This window comes from Camelus ferus, chromosome 6, assembly GCF_009834535.1.
Source record: "Camelus ferus isolate YT-003-E chromosome 6, BCGSAC_Cfer_1.0, whole genome shotgun sequence".
Taxonomy (NCBI): Eukaryota; Metazoa; Chordata; class Mammalia; order Artiodactyla; family Camelidae; genus Camelus; species Camelus ferus.
The window spans coordinates 89,967,508-89,989,811 of NC_045701.1; the positions used below are offsets into that span (position 1 = coordinate 89,967,508).

The window sequence follows — 22,304 nt, forward strand, 5'->3', positions numbered from 1 at the left end:
TGCCCCCCGCCCCCACCAGCCTCTCACATAGCCCCAGCAGCCAACTCCCTGGAACTCAGGCTCGTGGTCACAGGGACTTGCTGCCAGCTCCCAAGGTCAAGGGCAGTGCCTGGCAGAGGCAGAGGCCATGGTGCCACCCTCCGAGCTACCACCAATGGGCTGCCTTGGCCAAGGTGACCCTGGCCTTGGGACAAGATCTTCACGTCCCCGCTGAGAGCCCCCTCATGCTCGGTGGCCACCACTTTTCTGTGTCTCAGAACAGTCTCTCTCTATTCAAGTCCCTTGAACTTCATCACTGCCGCGCTGATTCCATTCTCTGTGTCCCCATCGGGAGCCCACTCTGGACCTCTCTTGAGGGGCAGTTGGGCATGAATGGTCAACCAACACCTCCAGCACCTGCTGAGGGCCTGCCTAGCCCCAGGTGCCCACACAAACCCACTCATCTGGTCTCAGACTCCTCTGTAAGGGAGGTGTGCCCCACACCCATATTATAGATGAGTAAACTGAGGCCCATGGCCATGCGGTCACACAGCCCTTGCAGGATTCAGCACCGGGCCCGCTGCTCTTCCCTGCACACTGAGATGCCAGACTTCAGTGCAAATCACAGCCCTTTATACTATTCACTGAACCGTCTCCCACACATCGTGACGGCAACGAGGCCCAGCCATCGGGAGGGCAGATCACTGCCAGCTGGACGGAGGCAGAGGCTGGAGCCAAGAGGTTAGCCATCTGTGCAGGGTCAAGGTCAGGGGCATGACACACGACAAATGTCCCACATGACAGCCCTTCCTGCTTCCTGTCGGGCCTGTGAGCATCTCCTTGGAGGAAAGCAGTTCTGGGCATCTGGCTGGTACTGCTCTGTGGCTCAGACTCTCCTGCCCAGGCCGCGGGCAGCCCCTTGGCTGACTCTGCAGTGACTTCACCAGCAATACCACATGCCCGGAGATGGGGACTCTGGACGCTGCCACCATGGCACCAGGCTGTTGTACGACAGTCCCTGAGGACGGTGGTGCATGTGCATGTGTGTGCATGTGTGTGTGTACTGGGGAGGGGATTTTCACAGTGCTGGCCTGTGCATCTGCAGCCAGGAGGACCGGATGGGGGCAGGGACTCCTCAAACTCCAAGTCTACCCAGGTCCTGTTCTCTCCTAGTCTGCTGACCAAGGTCATCCAGGGGAACCATCCCTGCCTCCCTCCCCATTGCCCAGTGACATAGCTGCTCCACTGCTCCTCCTGCCCAGGGGCAGGAGATGGAGCTGCTGTAGGAAACGTTTCATCCGGCCTCATCTTATCAGGTGGCTTCAGCCCTGCTCCTGCTGCCCCCTCTCTGCAAGGTAGAACCGTGTGCTGGGAGCTGGAGGCACTGTGGCCTATGAGCCCTCAGTGGGTGGGCAGACCTGGGGGTGCTTGGGGACAGGGTAACCTGGGCAGGTGGACGGAGCAGCTGTAGGGTCACCCCTGGGCCTTTGCACATGCTGCCCCTCCTGCTCAGAACATCCCTTTCCTTGCTCTTTGGTTCATTCAATTCACCTCCTCCAAGAAGCCCTCCACGACCTCCTAGTGGGTCAGAAGCCCTCCTGTCCTAGCTCTACGGTACACTGGGTGCTCTTTGGGTGCAAGAGCTGTGTCTGCTCCTTGTGCTCAGGGCCCCAGTTCTTGGCCAGGCACACAGCAGGGCCTGATGGCCCTGTGCTAGAAGTGCCCTCTGCCAGAGAGTCTACCACATTCCCTGCTCCGCTCCCTCCCTCACCCGCACCTAGAAAATGACTTCACACTTTCTCCTCCCTGCTCAACCTCCCAGCACCTCCTCCCCCACCCCTACTCACAGCTGATGACCTCGCTTCCTTTTCCACTGAAAAAATGAAGCCACCCAAAGGAGCTTCCACAGATGCCGCCGCCAGGTCTGCCCACCCACCAGCATCTGCCTGCCTGTTACTACAGACACCCCGCCAGGCGGCCCCTCCGCCCCGCTCCGGGCAGGGCTCCAGCTAGTCTCCCCTCGCTCCCAAGCCACACCTATGTCTCCCTCTCTTCTGGGCCATTTTCTCCAGCATATGTACATGCAGGTATTTCTCCCATACTGAGAACGACCCTCTGCCCACCCTCCGGGCACTGTCCCCATTCCCTGCTCCACAGAAAAGCTGTCTGGCTTTGCTCCTGTCCTGCTAGGACCAGTGCCCACCTGGCTCTTTTCCCCTCCATGCTACTGAACCAGCTCTTGCTGGTCCCTTCTCAATCCTCACGTGACCTGTCGAAGGCCAATGACATGTCCAACCCCTCCTTCCTCCTGCAAACACCACCCTCATCTGGCTGCCCTTCTCAGCCTCCTCTGCGGGTGGTCCTCTCCCTGACCTCCTAATGCCAGTGGGGCCTCGGGATCCGGCCTCCAGCCTCTCTCCTTCCCTGGGGACAGCCAGCCACAAATACCATCACTCTGTTGAGGAGCTGCAAGTTTACGTCTCCCCGACTCCAGGCATACGTACACCCTGCTGCCTCCATCTCTGCTTGGCTGTCTCCCAGGCAGCACAGACCTGTGGACGCACCTGTACTCCACTCCACTGGCCCTCCCCAAACCCGCAGCCTTCCTGTCCCACCCTTTCCAGCCAGGCCAGTGCCCCTCCCCAAGCCTGGAGGCATCCGTGACTCCCTTTCTTCTCTCCCATCCTTCCATCCCCTGCTCTGCCTCCAGAATATACCCTTCAGTTCTTCCAGCGCCGCCCGCCACCCGGAGCCCGACTTCTCTCATGGAATTGATGCACAGCCTTCTAACTGGCTTCAGGCTCCTGCCCTCACATGCTCGCAGCCAGCAGGATCCTATTGAAGGCTGTCCATCCTCTCGCTGCTCAAAAGCTCCCCCATAGCCCCTACATCAATCACTAAGGTCAAACCCAAGATGTCTACACTCATTACCTGATAGCAGGTGGCCTCCCTGGGCCTCACCTTCCAGCCACATTCAGCACGGTCTTGCCTCAGGGCCTTTGCACCTGCTTTTCTGCTGCCTGGATCCCTCTCCCAGATGCTTCCTGGCTGCTCTTCTCCCTCACTTAACATTCCAGTACAACTTTCTAGGCGGGCCTTCCCTGAGCGCCACAGGTACCTCTCTCTCCCTTTCCCCTGTGTGTCCTCGGCCTCGCCCGCCAACCCCCACCCCAAGCAGCAGCTCCACAGGACAGGGATTTTTGTCCACCTTGTTTCCTGCTATGTCCTCGGACCCTGCAGTGGAGCCTGGCATGCAGGAGGGCCCAAAAAAACATTTGCTGGATGAATGAAAACCACATAGTGAATGCATTTTACAGGTGAGCACACGGAGGCTCAGAGGGAGAACGGGCCACCCCAGGCCAACAGGCTGCAGACCTCCTGACGACCCACCCAGCTCCCCTCTGCGGCGTCCAGAGCTTCGGGCTCCTCCTTGCCCCTCAGTTGGGAGGCTTGAGGGGTTTGTTTTTGTACCTCTGGCTCTGCCAAAAGAAACTGCTCGCTGACTTCTGTAAGGCCTGAACCCCCTGAAGTGATCGTGAGAGGGTGACATCTGAATTTCAGATCAACAATGTTTAGTGTAAGCATGTCCCAAACATGGCAGGAACAGATTTAGACTTAGGAACAGGTGTAGATTTAGAATCAGCACCCAGTTGTTTATCAAAATCGGGCAGCCCAGTGAAGTATAGAATGCCCAGTGAATTTTATTTAAATTTATTTAAATGTATTCAAATCTCCCTGGGCATCCCGTACTTCATCCGGCAACCCGAGTACAAAGGCAGAGGTGACTCCATGAGGAGGGTCCCCCGTACCTGCAGGAGAGGCCATCCGTGCCCGTCGTGAAGAAGAGCAGGACCATGGCCAGCCGTCTGTGCAGGGGACACAGCTTAAGCAAAGGCCGGGAGGTGGGAACATCCTGGCCAGGGCCAGGCTGTCCCCTGGAGATGAGTGTGGCTGGAGCCCAGGCTTGGCTCAGCTGGCAGAAAGCCCTGAGTGCCTGGCCCTGAGTGGTGCCGAGTATCCGGTCCTCCCACTCAGGGCCGCTCCACAGCCAGGAGGACTGGCAGGGGGCTCTGGCTTCTTGGGGCTGTCCCCCTGGTGGATGAGCCAGGACGGGGAGCCCTAAGGAGGAGGTTTCCTCAGAGGGGCAAGGTGAGCCAGACAGTCGGTCCCAGGGAGCCTTCAGGGCCCCCACTGTTTGGGGGCCCCTTGAGCACGCCTGCCTGCCCCCTCTTTCCCAGCGCCCAGCCCTGCACGGCTGGTTGTCTATTCTCTTGCCTCCCGTTCTAGACTAGGGGCCTGCAGGTGCTGGAGGTTGGGACAGTGCACACTTTGGCCCTGGACCCCTCCCCTGCCCTGAGTCAGTGTTCGGGGGCATCTGTGGGGAGGGTTGGGGGATGGAATGACCATGGGATCGGCCCTACAATCAGTGAGAGCTCCCCACAGGGCCCCCAAATTAACCTTCCAGTGCCTGCCATCCCTGCGCCGGATCCCTGGTGAGAAGGGGCTGCTGTTCAACACTTTGATGATCAGGTTCATTACTGCCCACCATGGAACCCACTCTGGCTTCACTAATTTGACCCCCCCTACCAGCTGGTTCAGCACTGCAAACAGACACGGGTGCACATTAATTGGATTGGTGGGCGGGCCTGTTTTTCGGAATTCTGGGGATCATAAAGATAATCAGGGCTGCGGGAGGCTCACTGATGACCCTGGACTGTGGGGCAGAGGGCAGCCTGCCCCAACCCAGTGCTCCCTACATGCCCCAGGGCCCCTCCGGGATGCCCTCGGTCCCTGGTCTCTCTGCCCTCACTTCCCCACCTCCTCCGCACCTCTCCACGCCCACAGGGGACAGTCTTGAGGGCCAGACCGAGTCTGGGAGAAAAGGACTGGAGACATCACGGTGGATTTCAGCATCAGACAGTAACTGCAGTAAGGCACTGAGGCCGAGGAAGGAAGCTGCCTTTCTGGGCCTCAGCCTCGCCAGCTGTAACCAAAGCCCGAAGGGACACTGTGACTATCACCTCCTTCTGGAAGCTTCCCCTGAGCCCACCTCTTTCAATCACCCAGTAAGACCTACTGCGTGCCCTTGACAGGTTCCTCACTGAAGCCTCATCCAAGGCCTGGCAGGGAGGGGGGATGATGCCCATTGTGCAGATGAAGGAATTGTGGCCCGGGGGGCAAGGGCCTTTCCCGAGGGCACCCAGCTGGTGAGCATAGGAGCCAGGATAGAACCCTCCCCAGGGCAGCCCCTCTGAATGTCACCACTAGTCACCCAGCCCTTGCCCCCCGGCCAGGACACAGGACACAGAGGCTCAACACCCGCCCCGGCAGAGCACCCCCACGCTGTCAGCCACGAGGGCTGAGGAGCCCACGATACCTGGTCCTGCTGCATTCACCCAACAAACATCTTGGGTATTCCCAAATCTGCTCCATCTCCATCTTCCCCACCTCCAGGTATCCCCAGCTCAGGTAGCTCCATCGCTCGGGACAGACACCTGGGCCTTGCTCCTGACGCCAATGGCAACACCTCTGGAGCCTCAGTGGGCCTGTCAAGGGACAGGGGTGATGCGGCAACTCTCAGGCTGTCGCGAAGGTGGTGTGAGAAAGTGAAGGATGGGGCCGGGTGCCGTGCCCAGTGTGGAGCAGAGGTCCAGATCTCAAAGTCAGGGCTGGTTTTCTGCCTGTGGTTAATGGGGGTGAGGCAGAGTGCTGAGAAACAGGCACACGGCACATCCTTCCTCTAAAATCCCCAGCCACCACAGGGACTGGTGATGCACCCTCCCTGGGAAAAGTGCAGACAGTCTGGGGTGCAGCAGAACTGGACCCCGCCTCTGACTCTGAAGTGCTCTCTCAGTCCGAACTCAATCTAGGACTGCCAGTCACACCCCAATGCCCCACCTTACCAGGTCCTCTCCTTCCCAATGCAAATAATGCCACCTGCTCCACGGTTGGAGAAACAGGGCCTGAACAAAAATGAGAGCATCTGAGAGAGGGGCAGGCAGCTAACAGCCAGAACCATCCCACACAGCACTGGCCACGCTGCCAAGCTCCACATTCACGAGTTCATTCTCAAAACAACCTGCTAAGTTAGGTGCTCTTATTATTATCTGCATTTTGTAGATGTAGAAACTGAGGATCAGAGAGGCTCAGAAACTTACCCAAGTCCACCCAGCTAGTAATTGGCAGACTAAGACTCAAATCCAGGTAAGTCTACCTTTTTAACCACATACTTCATCAGGGAGGCTTTGCAGAGGAGTAGGGGACTCAGACGGACTGTGGGAACAGGAGACTGGAGGGTGGGAGAGAAGAAGCTAAGAGAGAACAGCCCATTTGGAGGGTCCCTCTAGAATGCCCTGGCTCCCAAAGGGAGAAATCAAAGCCAGGCAGTCATTCACAGCTTAGTGAGAATTAGTCCGTAAGACTTCCTCCACCAGGATCAGGTTTAGAAGTGAGGCAGAGAGCCTTGAGGACCACACTCAGGGAGGGGCTGGGCCTGTTGGGGTAGTGGATGGGGTGGAGGAGGCAAGAAGTGGAGAGTAGGAAGTCTGGAGGGAAAGGGACAGGAAACACAACAGCCTGATGGAGACATTAGGTAGATTCAAGCAGGTAACTGGCCCCACCCCTAAGACACCTCGTCTTGATTTGGCAGGTCCCAGGCCACAATGCCAGCCAATGTCCTGACCCTGGACAAGCACCTACAGCATGCCCACTCTGGCTGGGGGACTGGGGTGTCCTTTGGCGCAGGGGACCTGCCAGAGCAGGTGTGCCGCAGGGGTTTGCCAAATAAAAGGGGGCACCCCAGAGCCACAGGTGAGAGATCATCCTGTGCACCCCAAGCCCACTCCTCCCCACAGCTGCCCCCATCTCAGGTGACAGCAAGTTCATCCTTTCTGCCACTCTGGTGGGCCTCCTTGTGGATGCCCCCTTTCCCTCACACCGTATGTCCAACCCCTCAGGAGACCCTGTCTGCTCTCCTAATGCATCAGAATCCGACCTCCCCTGCCCACCCCCGTCGCCTCTGCCTGGTCTGAGCTGCCATCACCTCTCCCTCCCTCAGACCCTGCTGCCCAGGCCTCCCAGCTTTGCCCTTCTCCACTGCCTCATCCCAGTGCAGTACGGACCTGACCCTGGCACAAATCCGCTCGCAGGGTGAGTGACCCCAACTCACCCTGAGGACAGGGGACCCCTCTTCTCCTGGCTTCCTAATCACTGCTCAGCCACTCTGGCCTCGCATGGTTTCTTACAGGTCAGCTTCCTCCTCTGCACCTTTGCACCTGCTGTTCCCTCTGCCTAGAGTTCTCTTCTCCAAACATCGGTGTGGTGTCCACCTTGCCAGCTCAGGGCTTCCCCCAGGGACCACTGTCTCAGGAGGCCTTCCCACGTTGTGCTGCGGCGAATGACAGCCCCACCTCCACCCGACACCGCCCCCCCTGCCCTCCTGGTGTGTGTGTGTGTGTGTGTGTGTGTGTGTGTGTGTGTGTGTGTTTCTCCCCATAGTACTGGTCACTGTGATATTTATTTATTTTTAAAAGTTTTCTGTCTCTCCTAACTAAAAGATATTTTTGATCACTGCTCTACCCCAGTGCCTACAGCAGCCTCTGGCAAATAGTGGGTGCTTGATAAATATTTATCAAGTCTGTGATCGAAAAACAAATTCAGTCCACAGTGACGACCCCCGAGGGGCAAGATGCAGAGACTCCCAGGTGAGAGAAGGAGGCCCCAAGGGGAAGGCGGGGCATCATGGAAGGAGCAGCTGTGCCCAGGGCTCAGGTGGCCACACAAGGGCTTTGGGTCTTCTGAAGGGTCGCTGGGGTCTGGGGGACTCAGAGGTGCACCCTCAGCTCTGGATTTCAGGAAGGACCCTGGTGTGGCCCTGAGGAGGGACACTGGCAGGCAGTAGGAGGTCTGCATGTCCGGGCATCCACGGGCCAGTGGGCTGCAAATTTTGGCCCAAACACAGAAAGGCCTCCTGTCATGAGCCAGTGTCCAGCTGCTCTCGGAGGCTGTGGCAGTCCTGGCCCCAGAGACCAGATAAGACACTTTCTGCCTCTGGCCTCCGTTTCCCCAAGCCCCTCCAGCTCCGTGATCCCTCCTGGCTAGGGGCTGGGAGCCTGAGAAGGGCAGAGCTCAGCCACCATGTGAGGAAGTGTCCCTCCTGCCCGAGGGTCTTTGCCCCTGTCAGACCCCCTGCCAGGAACACCCTTACCCGACTCCTCATCTCAGTCCAAGCATCTCCCTCTCAGGAAGGGCTCCCCCAAGTCCTGTTGAGGCCAAATCCATCCACTGGAGGCTCTCACAGCTCTGAGGGCCTCTCAGTGGGTAACTTTTTAAAAAATAACTTAAAATACCCACCTCTCCCCAAGGGCCAAGGGAGTAGGGAGGCGGGCACAAGTGTTCCCCGACACTCCTCTTTTGCAGGGGAAGAGTGGACAGCCCCCCTTTAGGGCATCATGAAATGTGGGAGTAGCTGTTCCCCATCCTCCTTCCTCACTGCTCACCACAGTTCAGTCTCATGCAAAAGCATTTACTGAGCATCTACTATGTGACAGTCCTAAGTGCTGGGGATCAGCAGCAAGCTGCTCTTCTCGAAGGAAGACAGATAGTAAATGAGACAAATAATAAAACAAATTGAGAGTCAGGTGGGGACCAGGGAGATGGAAAATCAAGACAGGGAAGGAGGAGGGTTGGGGAGGGGCTATAATTGTAAAAGGAGTGAGTGGTCAGGACCCCCTAGCCCAGGGATGACATTTGAGAAAGATGTGAAAGGAGGGGAGGCAGGGAGTTATGTGGGTATCCAAGGAAGAACATTCCAGGCAGAGGGAAAGGCACATGCAAAGGCCCTGGGGCAGGAGCCTGTCTGATGTACTTGAGGAACAGCAGGGAGTCCTGGTGGCTAGAAAGGAGTGGGCGAGGGACTCTTTGGAGATGAGGTCAGTGTGATCTGACATCTATGAGATGACCTGACAACCGTCTGTCTCTACTTCCAGGACGTCGGCCTGGTACTTCCCCACAGTGTCTCCAGCATGGAGACCAGCGTCTGGCGTGAGCAGCACTGCAACAGACATTGGTGATACGAATGGATCAGACAGACATTGGTGTATGAATGGATCAAACAGACATTGGTGATATGAATAAATCAGACAGACATTGGTGATACGAATAAATCAATTGGTGGACCAGAACATTTAGGTGTCTGTGTGCAAAGAAAAACAAAACAAAACAAAAACCCCAAACCAAGACAAAAACCAAAACCACAAAAACAAACAAAACTCACGAAAGCCCATCTAACCCCCAAAACAAAACAAAACAAAAAAAACACACAAAAATTTAAAACATAAAACACTAAAAGCCCCCCAAAAACAAAAACAAAAAAAAAAATTAAAAACATAAAAAAGCCACAAAAAGACAAAAAAACCCCCCCAAAAACAAAAAACCTGAAAAAACAAAAACAAAAGCAAACCAAAAACCCCAAAGAACAACAGAAAGGAGCCCAACCTCAAAACCACACACATAAAAATCACTTTCAATAGCTTCATGACATCAGAAGGGTTCCTTAAACAAGACACAAAAAGCTTTAATCAGAAAGTAAAAGCCTACAACATTCAAGAGAAATTCAACAGAATTAAAATCAAGAACTTCTGTTCATCAGAGGACCATTGAAAGAGGAAGAAGTAAGCAGCCAGCGGGAGGTGCATTTGCCACACATGTGACTGACGAGGGCTCTCTGAAGAGCTCCAAATCAATACGACAATTTGATGGAAAAACACACAGAAGTCACAAACGAGGAAGCCCAAATGGGCAGTAATCCAGGGAAGTGCAATTAATGCCACCTCCAGGAGCAGCTCCCTGCCTGCGGCCTGACAGAGCTTTGGGGGGGTGGGTGGGGGGTGCTGCGGAGACACAGGAAGTCCCAAGTCCCACAGGGAGGGTGTGGCCTCATTGCCTACAGCTGGTCAGGCGTGAGCATCCCGTGCCCCGGCAGTCCTGCTCCGGGGGACCCCCGGGAGTGCTGCGCGTGTCCCCTAGAACTTGGGCAGGACCAGTCAGGGCAGCTTCACTCACAGTGGTCCAGGCTGGAAGCCGCCCGGACGTCCATCAGTGAATAAACAGACTGCAGTGACTTGGCTCACAGACGCCGCTCCCCAAGACGGCCAGCAATGGGCAGCTCCACGCTCGGCCCGCTAAGGATGCCTCTCGAAAACAAGATGTTTTGCTGAAGAAAAAGCCAAGCTGAAAATCACAGGCTAAAAGATATCATGTACGTGGAGCTGCGGACCCGGCAAAACGAAACGGAGTCAGTTAGGGAAGCTCCCGGGCAGCCAAACATGAAGAAAACAAGCAACCGTTTCTGGGAAAAGCGGGATCCTGGAGCCCTCCGGGGAGCCGGTGGGGGCTGGTTAGGCAGGGTCTTGGGGGTGGGGGGGCCTGGGAAGCCGGCAGGATTCATCTTCTTGACCTGGGTGGTGGTCGTCCTAAATTTAACCTCTAGAATGGCACAGATATTTATTACTTTTTCTACATGCCTATCACAGTTCACAACTTTGAAAAATCATATTGTGGGGGGAGGGGTGGACTCGGAACAGGAATAGCTCTGGGTTTCACGGGCATCTTCTGTGTCCCAGGTGCCATACAAGGCAACTGACCCACTTTGCTATACGACGGAGGAGGGGACTGAGGCTCACACAGAGGAAGTGGCTCGCCGAAAGGCACGCAGCCGACAAAGTGGCCGCGGCGGGAGCGAAGGCGGGAGGACCCCATGCAGAGGAAGGCGGCGGAGGGGATTAACTTGGGGCTTAGCGGGCGCAGCGGCTCCGCTCACGGAGAGCCGCCAGGGACTCGCTAATATCTGCAAATATTTGAGTGTCACCGGAAGAGTTTTTCAAGCAGTCAGAAGCAGGGCAGCTGAGTGAGTGAGGGGCAGGGGGCACACATTAAGCCAGAGCAGAGGTGGCCAGACTTGGGGGAGCCTTATGGCAGGCCAGTCCCTGGCAGGCATCGGGGCTGGAGATATCGAGGGGGGTCAGACCCAGACTCCACTCTCAGGGGCTTCCATCTGGGCGGGGAGGACAGGGGACACACCCCCTGCCTCCACCGCCCCCCCCCCCCCAGCTCCTCACTCTGAACACATCCTTGCTTCCTCAGACCCCCCCAGGACTTTGCACCTCTTGGAAGGCTTGTCCTGTCTGTCTTCCATGCAAACTCCTATTTATCTTTCAAGCCTTAGCTCAAATGTCCCTGCTTCCAGGAAGCCCTCCCTGAATCCCCAGTCCAGAATGTCCAACCTGGGATCCCTGAGAGGGTGTGGTAATGGGCTTGTGACTCTGTTCTGGAGGGCTGGCCTCTCTCAGCACCAGTACAGGACCTGGTACACAGAGTGGGAATGAGGCCACTTAGGGGTGAGGGACAAGAGGGTCACAGCAGCCAGACAGAAAAGATGACAGGGAGGACAACTAGTTTGTCATGTGGACAAGAAGGTGAGTGGAAGGGCATTTGGAGCAGAAGGAACAGCATGGGCAAAGGCAGAGAGGCGTGATGGTGACAGCTAGTTTGGGACTCAGAAGTGGGGCTGCAGTATGGGGTGGGTGGCGAGGAGAGGGACTCAGGCAGAGGGGCTAGGGCAGGGCGAGCCCCAGCTGTGTATCTGCCCACAAAGGGAGCCACTGAGGGTCACAGTGACACAGTCCTTTTGTTCATTCAACAAATATTTACTGGACCCTCCCATGAGCTGAGTGTGGTTCTGGGTACTGGATGTGTGTGTGTGTGTGTGTGTGTGTTTGTGTGTGTGTGTGTGTGTGTGTGAGAGAGAGAGAGAGAGAGAGAGAGAGAGACAAGTATTGGATGGGGCAAAGGGCCTGCCCTATTGGAGATCAGTTCAGATCCTTAGGCCCAGCTTGCACTGTGGACCTAGGGGCGGGACAGGAGGTGGGACCTGGGCACAGGGCCATTCCTCTGGGCACCCCACGACCCCTTCACTTGGACCACAGATGAATCTTCTTCTGCCTGGAAACCCATGGTCATGCAGCTTGGATGCCCCAGAGTGAACATGTCCCTGGACCCCTGCTGTGGGCCAGGTCCCAGGTGAAGCCTGTCACCCACAGTAGCTCACGTCATCCTCCCAACAGTCCTGCAAGGTAGGGATGGTTAGGACACCCATTTTACAGATGGGGAAACTAAGGCCCAGAGAGGGTCAGGGCTTTGCCAGAGACAGGGTCCGTGGGCCCCCACACCCTGTGACCTACTCTGTGGGTGGCCATGCTCAGCAACTTCTCCTTCACCCTTCAGGGACTCTTGGTCCTGGACCCCTGGCACAAAATTTGGGGCAGAACCCTGCAGGGGCAACATCAGCACTGGCTGGGAAGAAATGGTCCAGAAAGGCCCTCGAGGCGTCCCTGAAAACACTAATGGGGCGAGAGAGAGAGGAGGGCAGGACAGTCCCCAGTTCTAGGAGGCTATTCAGGGTCCTGGCCACATGGGAACGCCCCGTTCCCACCAGCTCCAGAACTCTGCTTCTGCTGAGAGGCTGTGTGGCTCAGTGCAGCCCAGAAGGCTGGGCCCTGGCCACTGCCACCAGCCTTCAGGATTCAGCTCAGGGAAGCCCTCAGCTCACCCAGCAAAGAGATGCTTGGCGCCCTCAGCAGCTAGGGCAGGGGATTTGCCCACCTGGCTCACCTGTCCACCCATGCTCCTAACCAGGCTGGGCCATGTCTCTGTCCCTACTGCCTAGAGCACAGGGACAGGGGCTCAAGAGCCTTGGCTGGGCATGGAGAGAGAGGGAAACAGAGCCATAGAGGGGACCTCCCCCTCCAGGCTGGCCTCAGGGTGCCACATGAATGCTACCTTGTTTTTCAAGTCCCAGTTGAGTTAAGTAGTGACCCCTCCCCATTCTGGTGGGGGTACTGGTGAGATGATAGCCGATAGGGGTATCAGGGAGGGTCCTGGCCTAGGGTCAGAGGCCTGGACTCAGGCCTGAGCTCATCTCTGTGGCCAGAGGCTGGGCTGCCTCTCCCTGGGCCTCATCATCACCTGGACATTGACCTTGACCTTGACACGGTAGGCCTGGCTGAAGGACATCTGGTTTTGGGTCTGAGCTCCTAAAAGACTGGACCCCTCCTCCCAGCCCAAGACAAATGGGTTCTGGCCCTGTGGGACCCACAAGGGAGGGCTGCACTCCAGCTCAGTGGCCAGAAGATGGCCCTGCTCTCATGTCCAGTCTGGGGCCTCTGTGTGAGCCCACCTGTCCCCAAGTTCCCACCTGGGCATTCCCAAGTGACTCACCCACAGCACTGAGGGTCACTTGGGAAGGTCCAGGGCCCTTCTCCCCTCGACCTAGGTACTTGCCCGGGAAGAAACTGGGCTCTGCTGGGTGCAGGCCCCTTGGGGAATGGGTGCACCTGGCTTTCTCCCCACCTGTGCTGATTCTGGCCTTGGGAGGGGCAAGACGTGGAGGGAGGAGGCCTAGAGACCCACTAGAAGGGGGTCAATAGTCCTGAAACCTAGCTGCCAGCGCTGGGCCTTGTGCCCACTCAACACCTTGGCTCAGACTCTGGAAGGAAAACACAGGAGGGGTGTTCCCAAAGTGGGGGTCAGGGTGGCCAAGGGAAGTCGTGAATATTCAAATCCACTGATGGCGGGCCTGCCGCGTGTAGTGAGCCCCGGGGAGTTCACTAAGGCTCAAAGTTTAGTACCTGGAGAGAGGCCGAAGGGGACACTCCCCAGACGCCGTCGCGGGATTTCCCCCAAAATGGCTCCAAGACGCGACTGCCACGGCCAGCCTCGAGGACTCCATCCCCCACCCCCGCCACCACCGGGCGGAAACTTAAAAGCTCAGAACCAGGCAGCTGTCAGCTGAAGGGTGAGGGGACCGGCCGGCGCGGGGGACCGGTGCGAAACAGCAGGACCAGAAACCCCGAGGGTCCCTGGGGACAATCGAGAGTCCAGGGCAGGGCACTGGGGATCGCGGAGGCCCGCGCGCCGGCCGGCCTGGCCCTGGTGGCGCTCGCCCACACTCAGCCGCAGTGGCCCCGGCCCGGCCGAGGACCCCCGCGCGCGCGGGGCTCCCCACTGTCTCTCCGAGCGCACTCACGCACCACACACAGGCATACCGGCCCGGGCCAGCCCCGCTAGGTGGCTGCGGGCTGTAGATGCGCTCGGGCACAGCTTTCTTCCCTCTTCTTCCCCAGCGCCCCCATTCCCGACCCTGGCCCCGGGAGCCGCGGCACGGAAGACGCTCCACTCACCTGAGTTTCTCCATGTCTGCAGCAGAGGCCTGCGAGAAACCAAACGAGAGGGTCAGCAGGCAGGAGGCGTGCGCTCCGCGGTCGCGCAGGGCTGAGCCGGGCACAGCGGGCACAGGCGGGCGCGGCGGCGGGGCACCCCCTGCGCGGCTCGGTTGTTGCAAAGTCTGCCCCGCGCGCCCCCAGCCCACACTGCCCGGCCGCGGTGCCTGGGACTCAGTGGGTGCGCGGGGCCTCGGCTGAGTAACAGGTGAGCCTGCCCGGGCCGCCGCGCACCGAGTTACGCCCCCCGGGAAGAGGAAGGGGCTAGCCTGAGGACTCGGACTGCGCTGCCCGGGGCGATCCCAGTCTCGCCTGCCGGAAAGAGAGGGCACCCGGCTCGGCCGCGTTAACTCTCCGGCGGCCTCGGCCCCCGCTGCTCCCCCCACCGCCCCACCCCGCCCGTTAACCCTTGCAGCCCCGCGCTCCCTCCGGGAGGAAGCCAAGCCCGGAATTGCAGAGTCTCCGAGTCGGAGAATGTTCGAATCGGGCAATTGGGGGCCGTACGGGAGTGTAAAACCTGACAACGCACACGATCCGAGGGGGAGAGCACTCGGGACCTCAGACTCCTCAGTCAGGGACCCTGCTGCCCTCAGCTTCTGGGGTCCGGGCCTGTCTCGCCCCTCCCGGGCCCGAGGGATTAACCCTTGCGCCACCGGCTCGCCGGCGGGGCTCCCCGCCGGGCTTGCGCAGACCCAACTGCGCGCGGCTTTGAGACCCTCCCCGCCCAGCCCCGCGTAGCGGGGCAGCCCCTCTGCGGGCCGGGCGGGGGGACCACCCGCTGTCGTTAACCCTGCTGGCGCCGGCGAACGACCCGGACTGCGAGCGGCCCGGGCGGGACCGCACTTCCTGCGCGGAGCGGGGGGCGCAGGGAGGGCTCTCCATCGCTCGGGAGAGGCCGCTCCCGGGGGCTTTTCCCGTCTTTCCGTGCCATGCCCGGCATTAAAGGGGGACAGGGGAGTGAGCCTAGGGACCATGCGACACACCTGGGAAGACTGATGACTGCCCATCCCGGCCCCTCGCGCCGGGCGCCGCCGCCGCGTCCGCCGGGAGCGCGCTCCGCTCCGGTCCGGGCTCCACGCCGCCTCCCCCACCGCCCCGCCGGGCGAGGGCGCAGCCCGGCCGCCAGCGCCGAGCTGGAAGGCCCTGCCGGGGGGCCTCCGTCAGGCTCGGACACCAACTCCCCGGGTGCTCCGGCAGACCCTCCCGGCACTCCCCTGGCCTCAGTTTCCTCACCTGCACGCTGGGGTTGGGGGCAGGGGGAGCAAGACGAGGAGCTCTGCTGCCCTTCTGCATCGCGGACTGCGGAGGGGCTGGGGTGCGGGAAAGAATTTCAGAAGACAGGATCCCCAAGGCGTCTGGATTGGCAGCCAGACACAATCCCCGACGCTCGAAAAGTTGTCGGAGACCACGAGCCCAGACCCCTCTATATACCCTCCTCCCACAAGACAAAGAGCTGGCCGATTGGCCAACACCTCCCCGACGCCCCCTAAGTACCCAGGCCCACCTTGCCCAGGTTCCCATCACCCGGCTCAGCACATTAGATCCCAGCATACAGCAGGCGCTCAATAAACACGGACAGTGCATGCTTGAATCCTACACCTCTGCGGCGTGTCTTTCCCTGCCTCTTTCCTTCTGGCTGTGAGTTCCGGGCAGGAACCCTGTCCCTTCACCAGGGCACCCCCAGCACCCAGCAGGCCTGGCCTCCACCCCGCCAACGCAGGGTGGGAGGAGCCCTGCGTTCGGAGGGTCAGCCCCAACCCCAAAAGTCCAAGTGTTCCATCATCCACCCACGGTTCCTCGCTCATTTATTAGCTCTGGGTTCAGTTCTTGGGGTGGGGAGGCGGCAGCAAATGAGGTGAGCCCTGCCCTCCAGGGGCTAATGGTTGAGAAACGAAACCTCGGCTCCTGTCCTGGGAGTCCACCCTCAGCAGAAGGACAGAGATAATAATGACACCACCACCCGGCAGCCCTGCGAGCTCATAGCTGTCCAACTGCTCCTCAGGGCAGCGACACCGGCGAGGCCGTCACTCCCATTTTACAGATGAGGAGAGCAAAGCTCAGAGAGAGCCCAGCTGGGCCTGGACCCCATTCCTCAAAGATCTTCCCGCCCAAAGGCTGGGGACACCCCTCATATGTCTCCAGTTGCCTCAGTCACTCACAGTGAATGACCTGTCAGGGAGTTTGTCTAAAATTAATAAGGATGTATTAAAATTTAATTATAAAAATTTAGCATTAATTATTTATATTGAATGTTTCAGCTCTTCTAAAAGTTCTGTCTGGGAATTTCTCCCCCAAGAAGGGACTCTAGGAGAGGCTGCTGAGTTGCCCTTATGGCAGGGGGTAGGGATGGGGCGGGGCAGAAGGCTGACAAGGAACAGGAGGGGATCTAGTCCCAGTACCTCAGCAACCCCTCCCTTCACTCGGCTGAAGCCTGGCTCTGATCCTATCGTGATGTCTCAAATTCTCCCCAGACCCAGTGCCTGTGTGGTAACCATTGCCTTCACCCTTAAAGGCTGCCTCCTCCAGGCAGCCCTCCATAGAGACCCAGTGGAGTTGTTCGGTTTGGCCTCCACACCAGGTGTGTGCTCCTTGGAGCAGGGGCTGTGTCTCTCCCAGCTGTGTTCCGGGGTTATCCAACACCTCACCTGGGGGTGGGAGTTGTGCGCGAAGCTCTGGTTGCACGTGCAAAGAGCAGTCACAACTGTGTGTGGTGGGCCCTGTTGGGAGGGGCTGTGCCTTTGGCAATGGTCTTGCTCTGCCCCACATTCAGGTGTTGACTCTGCAATCCATAACCGCAAGATCTGGGGATGTTCCTGAGATGCCCCTCTTTTGGATGAGAGTACCCAGGCCAGAGCATGAAGTGGGCTTGCTCAGAGTCACCTGAGGCTAGCAGGGGACTGCCTGGTGGGCTGGGCAGTGGAGAATGGGGGCACTGCCTGGGTCTCAGGCCAGAGGAGGTGCCTCCATTATAGGAAGCAGGCAGGGGCAGGTGGGGACCAAGGCTGTGAGAGACCTGTGAGAAGTCCAGCGTCCCTGGTGTGAAGTGAAGGGGCAGGAAACACCGCCAGGACCCCTCTGGCCCCTCCAGGGGACTTCAGGCAAGGCGGTCCCAGTGCTCTCCTGGTACAGGTGGGAACACAGGTGGGCACTTGGGTGCTCTTAGACAGACAGTCCATCCCTGCCCTGGGCACTGTTGCTCCAGTTTACCCCACACTCACAGCCCCACGCCTATTCCTGCAGCATACCTGTGACCTTGTCACTGTCGGCACCAAACTCTTCCCTTGTTCACTCTGGGTGATCCAGTCCAGTGACCATCTGTATTTCCCAACATCAGACAAGTCCTACTTGTTGGACAAACTGGGCTGTACATGCATCCCTGCTGACCACCGCAGCCCTGACACCTCCCTCCTGCCTCCTTTCCCTATTCCTGGAGAGACTCGGAGCTTCCAGAAGTGTGGAGGTTTGGGGCCAGTCTCTCAAGCTGCCATCCTCCCAGTGGCACCTGGGCACAGTGACTGATGCACTCAAGGGGCAATGAGGGAGGCAACTGTGCCACCAGAAAAGCCTCAGTGAGGGGTTGGTAAATACTGACTTGCCCCTGAGTAACCATCTGACCACACCCCCATCACCTGCCCTTCACCAGGCACACATTGGCCACAGTGGGCACTTTGCTGGTCCCAAGCTCACCCAGCTCACTCCTGCCTCAGGGCCTTTGCATATCTTCCCTCTGCCTGGATTTTTACAGGGCTGGTGCTTCTTTCTCTGAGCACTCATTTAAGGAGCCTCTCTTTCCCACCAAATGATTTCTCATCACATCCTATCTCTTTGGACTCATTCTCTTTGGTCATTTGCCTGCCCTCACACTGCCCCTGCCCCTGCCCCTTCATCAAAAACGACAGCCCTGACAGCAGGGCCCCTCTGCTTCAGGCACGGTGTCTCTATCCCTGTGGCCTGGCACAGAGGCCTCCAATGAGCCGAATGCCTGCATGAATGCAGTTGCTCTGAATCCCCAGCCAGTGGCATCTGCTCTCCACCTGGAGCAGCCTCTGGTCTGCTCTCACAGCCCCCACCATTTGCACACCACCCCACGCCCCTCCCTCAAGCCCACCCCCATCCTGGGGGCACCTGACACCACTTGGTACCCGCACGGCACACAGGGACCCCCTCTGCTGGTGTGCGTCAGTCCTGCTCTGGCCCCCACGAGCGGGTGTGTGAATCCTCTACTGGACCATCTGACCTGGTGGTATCGCTGCCCCTTCCCCTCCAGATCCTCCAGTTCCCAAAACTGCTGAGAGAAGGAAGGCCAGTTCAGTCAGGGAGAGGCCTGCTGGGTGCTGAGGTCCCCACTCTGCCTCTGACTCATCCCTGGGTTCTGGGCCCCTCTCTGCGCTCCCTCGGGGCCTGTGCTCCGTCCCCTGGGCCCTCCTTAGATCTACTCTGGGCTTCAGTTTCCTCCTTACCCTGCTCCCCTACTCCCTTCTTAAGGAGATGAAACAAACTGAAGAGTATGGAGGGCAGAGATAGGGGTCAGGGAACAAATCCCAGATGTGGCCAATACAAGGGCTACCCTCTCCCACTGATGGTGACTTGGGCCTCCTCTGCACCTGTGTGACCTCAGGCAAAACTCTCAACCTCTCTGAGCTCAATCCCTCATTCAGAGAAGATGGAAAATCTTCAAAGGATATTCTGGGTGACAAGGTTGCCACATGCATGTTAGGGACTGTCTTGGGGACAGGGCTGCAGCCACTCCTGAGAGCCAGCCTTTTAACGTAATCATTCATGCTGGACTCTCTTTGAAGATGTTTTGCATCACTCCTTGCCTTCTTGCATTCATTCAACAAACATTTACTGTGCAGTGCTCTAAGGGACCCAGCAGTGAACAAGCTAGAGGAAATTTTCTGCTCTCACGGTGCTGGGATTTTCACACAGGGAAGCAGATGACCCAGGACATCAGTGCAGCACACCTCCCCCGCCAGGTATGGGGGGGCGCCTGGCCACCAGCGGGGAGCGGAGACCGAGCTGGGGGCCTTGTGGGCCATTGCCAGGACTTTGGCTTCTATCTTGAGTAGGTTGGAAGCCCCTGCAGAGCTGAACAGAAGATTGTCCTGAGGCTGCCTGCAGAGGGCACACAGAGGGCTGAGTGCGGGGACCAAGGAGTCCAGCCAGGTACTCAAGTGGGGACCAGGGTGGAGGCACTCAGATGCCCCGACAGACTAGAGGTGGGTGTGAAAGAATCACCAAAGGTGAGGTCACGTGTTTTGGCCTGAGCAGCTGGAAGAGGGGAGGGGAGGAGACCAAAGTGCAGGTCCAGAGGTGTCTACCAGACATCCCAGTGGGGACATTGACAAGGGGGTAGGGACATGGGTTTGGAGTTCAGAGTATGGTCCAGGAGGTGTGAATCTGGGAGTGGTCAGCATGGAGACAACACTCAAGCTCTGACACTGGATGAGGTCCCCAACGGAGTGAGTACAGGTGGGGAAGAGGAGGGGGCTCTACTCGGTGAGGGTTCAGGGTGGGGGCGGAGCCAGCCCAGGAGACTGAGAAGAGGGTGGGGCGGGTAGGAGCAGAGGCGGGGTGTCACAGACTACTTCATGGGTGAGAAGCTGGCCTTGTGTCCCTCAGCATCCCCCAGAGGGCTCGCCTGTGCTGGGCACACAGTGAGTCCTCCGCTGGTACCTTGGCCAGAATACCAAGGTGAGCTGGCTTTAACTGATGAATGGGAGAGGGGCGAGTGCTGGCCCAGCAAGCTGGGGCCTTGAACCAAACCTTGGCTTGGGGCTGCGCCCAGATGGGACCAAGAATGTCTTTCCCCTTGGGATTCTGGAGGACCTCGCTGTACAGGCTGAGAGGTGGCTGGTCCCATCCCTGGCGGAGCCCAAAGCTTCCCTGGGCTCCGCAAGGCCTCAGGTTCCCAGCCCGAGATGCAGATGGGCCAGGCCTGTGGCTGCAAACTGGCCTCCTGAGCTAAATCTGGCCCACCAGCATGTTGTATTTGGCCTGCAAGAGGGTTTTAATTTTTTTTTTTAAACATTTGAGCCAACATTTAAAAATTGGGAGAGTTTACATTTTAAAATCCATATTTTTGGCTTCTTACTGAAATTTTGGAAGATCTGGCAACTCCGGCCCACATTCCCACGTGGCAACAGTTGGGAAGCAGGGAAGCAGCTGCCCTCCTCCAGAGCACCTCGGGGGTCCCCCACTGGGGAGAGGCGCTGTCACACATTAAGCTGACCCTCCAGATGGGGAGACTGAGGCTCAGAGAGTGGAGTAGCTTATGTGAGGTCATTCCGTGGATAGGGTCCAAACGCAGCTCTGGGGACTTCCAGGCCTGGTATCCAGGGTCTCATCACAGCACCACTGGGCTGCTTCAGACACCCCCAGCCTGCTTCTTCTTCCATGACCCCGGCCCTGTGCTTCTTGCTCTTCTTCTGACCCTTTTGTTCTCAGGAATTGGCTAGCTCCAGTCATTCACACTATAGTATGAGTGAGCCTTGGTACCAGGTCTGTGATAGTGACAGCTGGAGGTCCCAGAGACCTTCTACGGTGGCTTCTGGTTTGCTGGGCAATGAAGGGGCAGATCAGAGCCTCCCATGATCACTCAGCCAGAAGGGGCAGAGGTAGGACTAAAGCGCTGGGCCCTCCCCTGGTTTGTGGCTTCCTCCCAGGAGCGGTTAATGATGTGACTCCAGGCGCTGTCCTTGAGAAAGGGCTTTCAGACTGATGACCGGAAGCCAGGGGTCTGCCCTGCTTGCCCAAAGCTCTACCTTCACCCTGGGAACTCTCCGGGGACACGAGCCTGTCCAGGCCAGGAGGGCGGCAGGTGCAGGGAAGTGGGTAGAGGGGCTGTGGCTACCATCGTCCTGGGGACTGAATTCCTGCTGTGCGCCAGGCACCGTCACCCATTATCTGGAATCTCCTCCCTACACACAGGAGGACACTGCTGGGGTGCCCTGGTTCACTGAGCCAGAGAACAGCCCAGCCAGGACCCTGCCAGGCTCAGGTCTCTGAGCCTCAGTTCCTGGTCTGTGAAATGGGGCTGACCCTAGTATCTCTCTCACTGGCCTGTTTTGAGTATTTGATGCAAGGCTGGAGCTGAAGGGGCCCAGAGTAGATGCTCACCATGTGATGTGATGCTGGAGTTGGAGGGGTGGGGCCTGATGCTCACCTCCCACTTCAAGGAGTCAACAGTGGCTCCTTGGGAAGGCCCAGTGCCAGTCCCCTACTACCCCAGCACCAGGTCCCTGAGGCCCTGTGCTGAGGAGGCACATGCGAGGAGCCTTAAGACGGAATCCTCTAGAAGCCTGGACACCATGGGGCTCCCCCGGGACCCAGTGGTCCCCTGAATGAGGTCTGCAGAGCCCAGAGCAGAGGAGAGGAAGGGGTCTCAGATCGCCAGGACCTGGAAGAGGCTGGGGACACGATGCTTCTTGGGTGCCTGCTGGATCCTTTCCCCATGACAAAGCAAAAGAAAAATCATGACCATTACTGCCTTCTCATGGTTGTGGAAACCAAGGCCCAGAGTGGGTGGGTGACCTGTCTAGGTCACACAGCAGGTAGCATCCTTGAACCAAGTCTACCCTGAGCTGAGGACCCCTGGGCTAAGTTCAGCACAGCTGGCCCAGCAGACCCCAGGGGAAGGGCCGGTGGGCTTCAAACACCCAGAACTCTCCACCAGCCACGCTGCCCCTGGGCCCTCCCTGGAGAAAGAGGCAGCCCAGGTCATTGGAGGCAAGTGGCGCGGAGGAGCAGAGCTGCAGAGGGGGAGGCTAAGATGGCCTGTGTCTGGCCCCGGCTCCTCTCATGACCTCCCCTCACCTGTCCTTTCCCTACACGCAGGGAGTGTAAGGATGGCACAGACCCCCTGAGGGTGCACTGAGGCCAGGGGCCAAGAGCTAGAACAGCACTGGTAAATGCTCAGCAAGCATCAGCCATTGCTGCTGCCCAGGATTTTGTTTTTAAAACAGTCTTTCTCAGCAGGGAGGCCATTCTTGGAGGGGCCTGTGAAAGATCTCCACCCACCTGGCCCTGCCAGCCCACCTTGGTCCTGTG

The 22,304-nt window shown here is 58.4% G+C and overlaps 1 protein-coding gene across 14 annotated transcripts in view; it reads right to left on the reverse strand.

Moving 5' to 3' along the window:
• BEGAIN (brain enriched guanylate kinase associated) overlaps positions 1-22,304 on the reverse strand; it is a 46,478-nt gene that overhangs the window by 15,093 nt on the left and 9,081 nt on the right. For 2 of the 14 annotated variants that reach the window (XM_032482635.1, XM_032482644.1), the window contains exon 2: positions 14,217-14,245. In XM_032482635.1, coding sequence (XP_032338526.1) covers positions 14,217-14,245 — 29 coding nt within the window. Of the gene's footprint in view, positions 1-5,356; positions 5,526-5,882; positions 7,372-14,216; positions 14,246-14,489; positions 14,567-14,784; positions 14,877-15,238; positions 15,465-15,488; positions 15,709-15,759; positions 15,868-22,304 lie in introns of those variants that run through there. The other 12 variants (XM_032482632.1, XM_032482631.1, XM_032482634.1 and 9 more) reach the window with 12 other exon arrangements.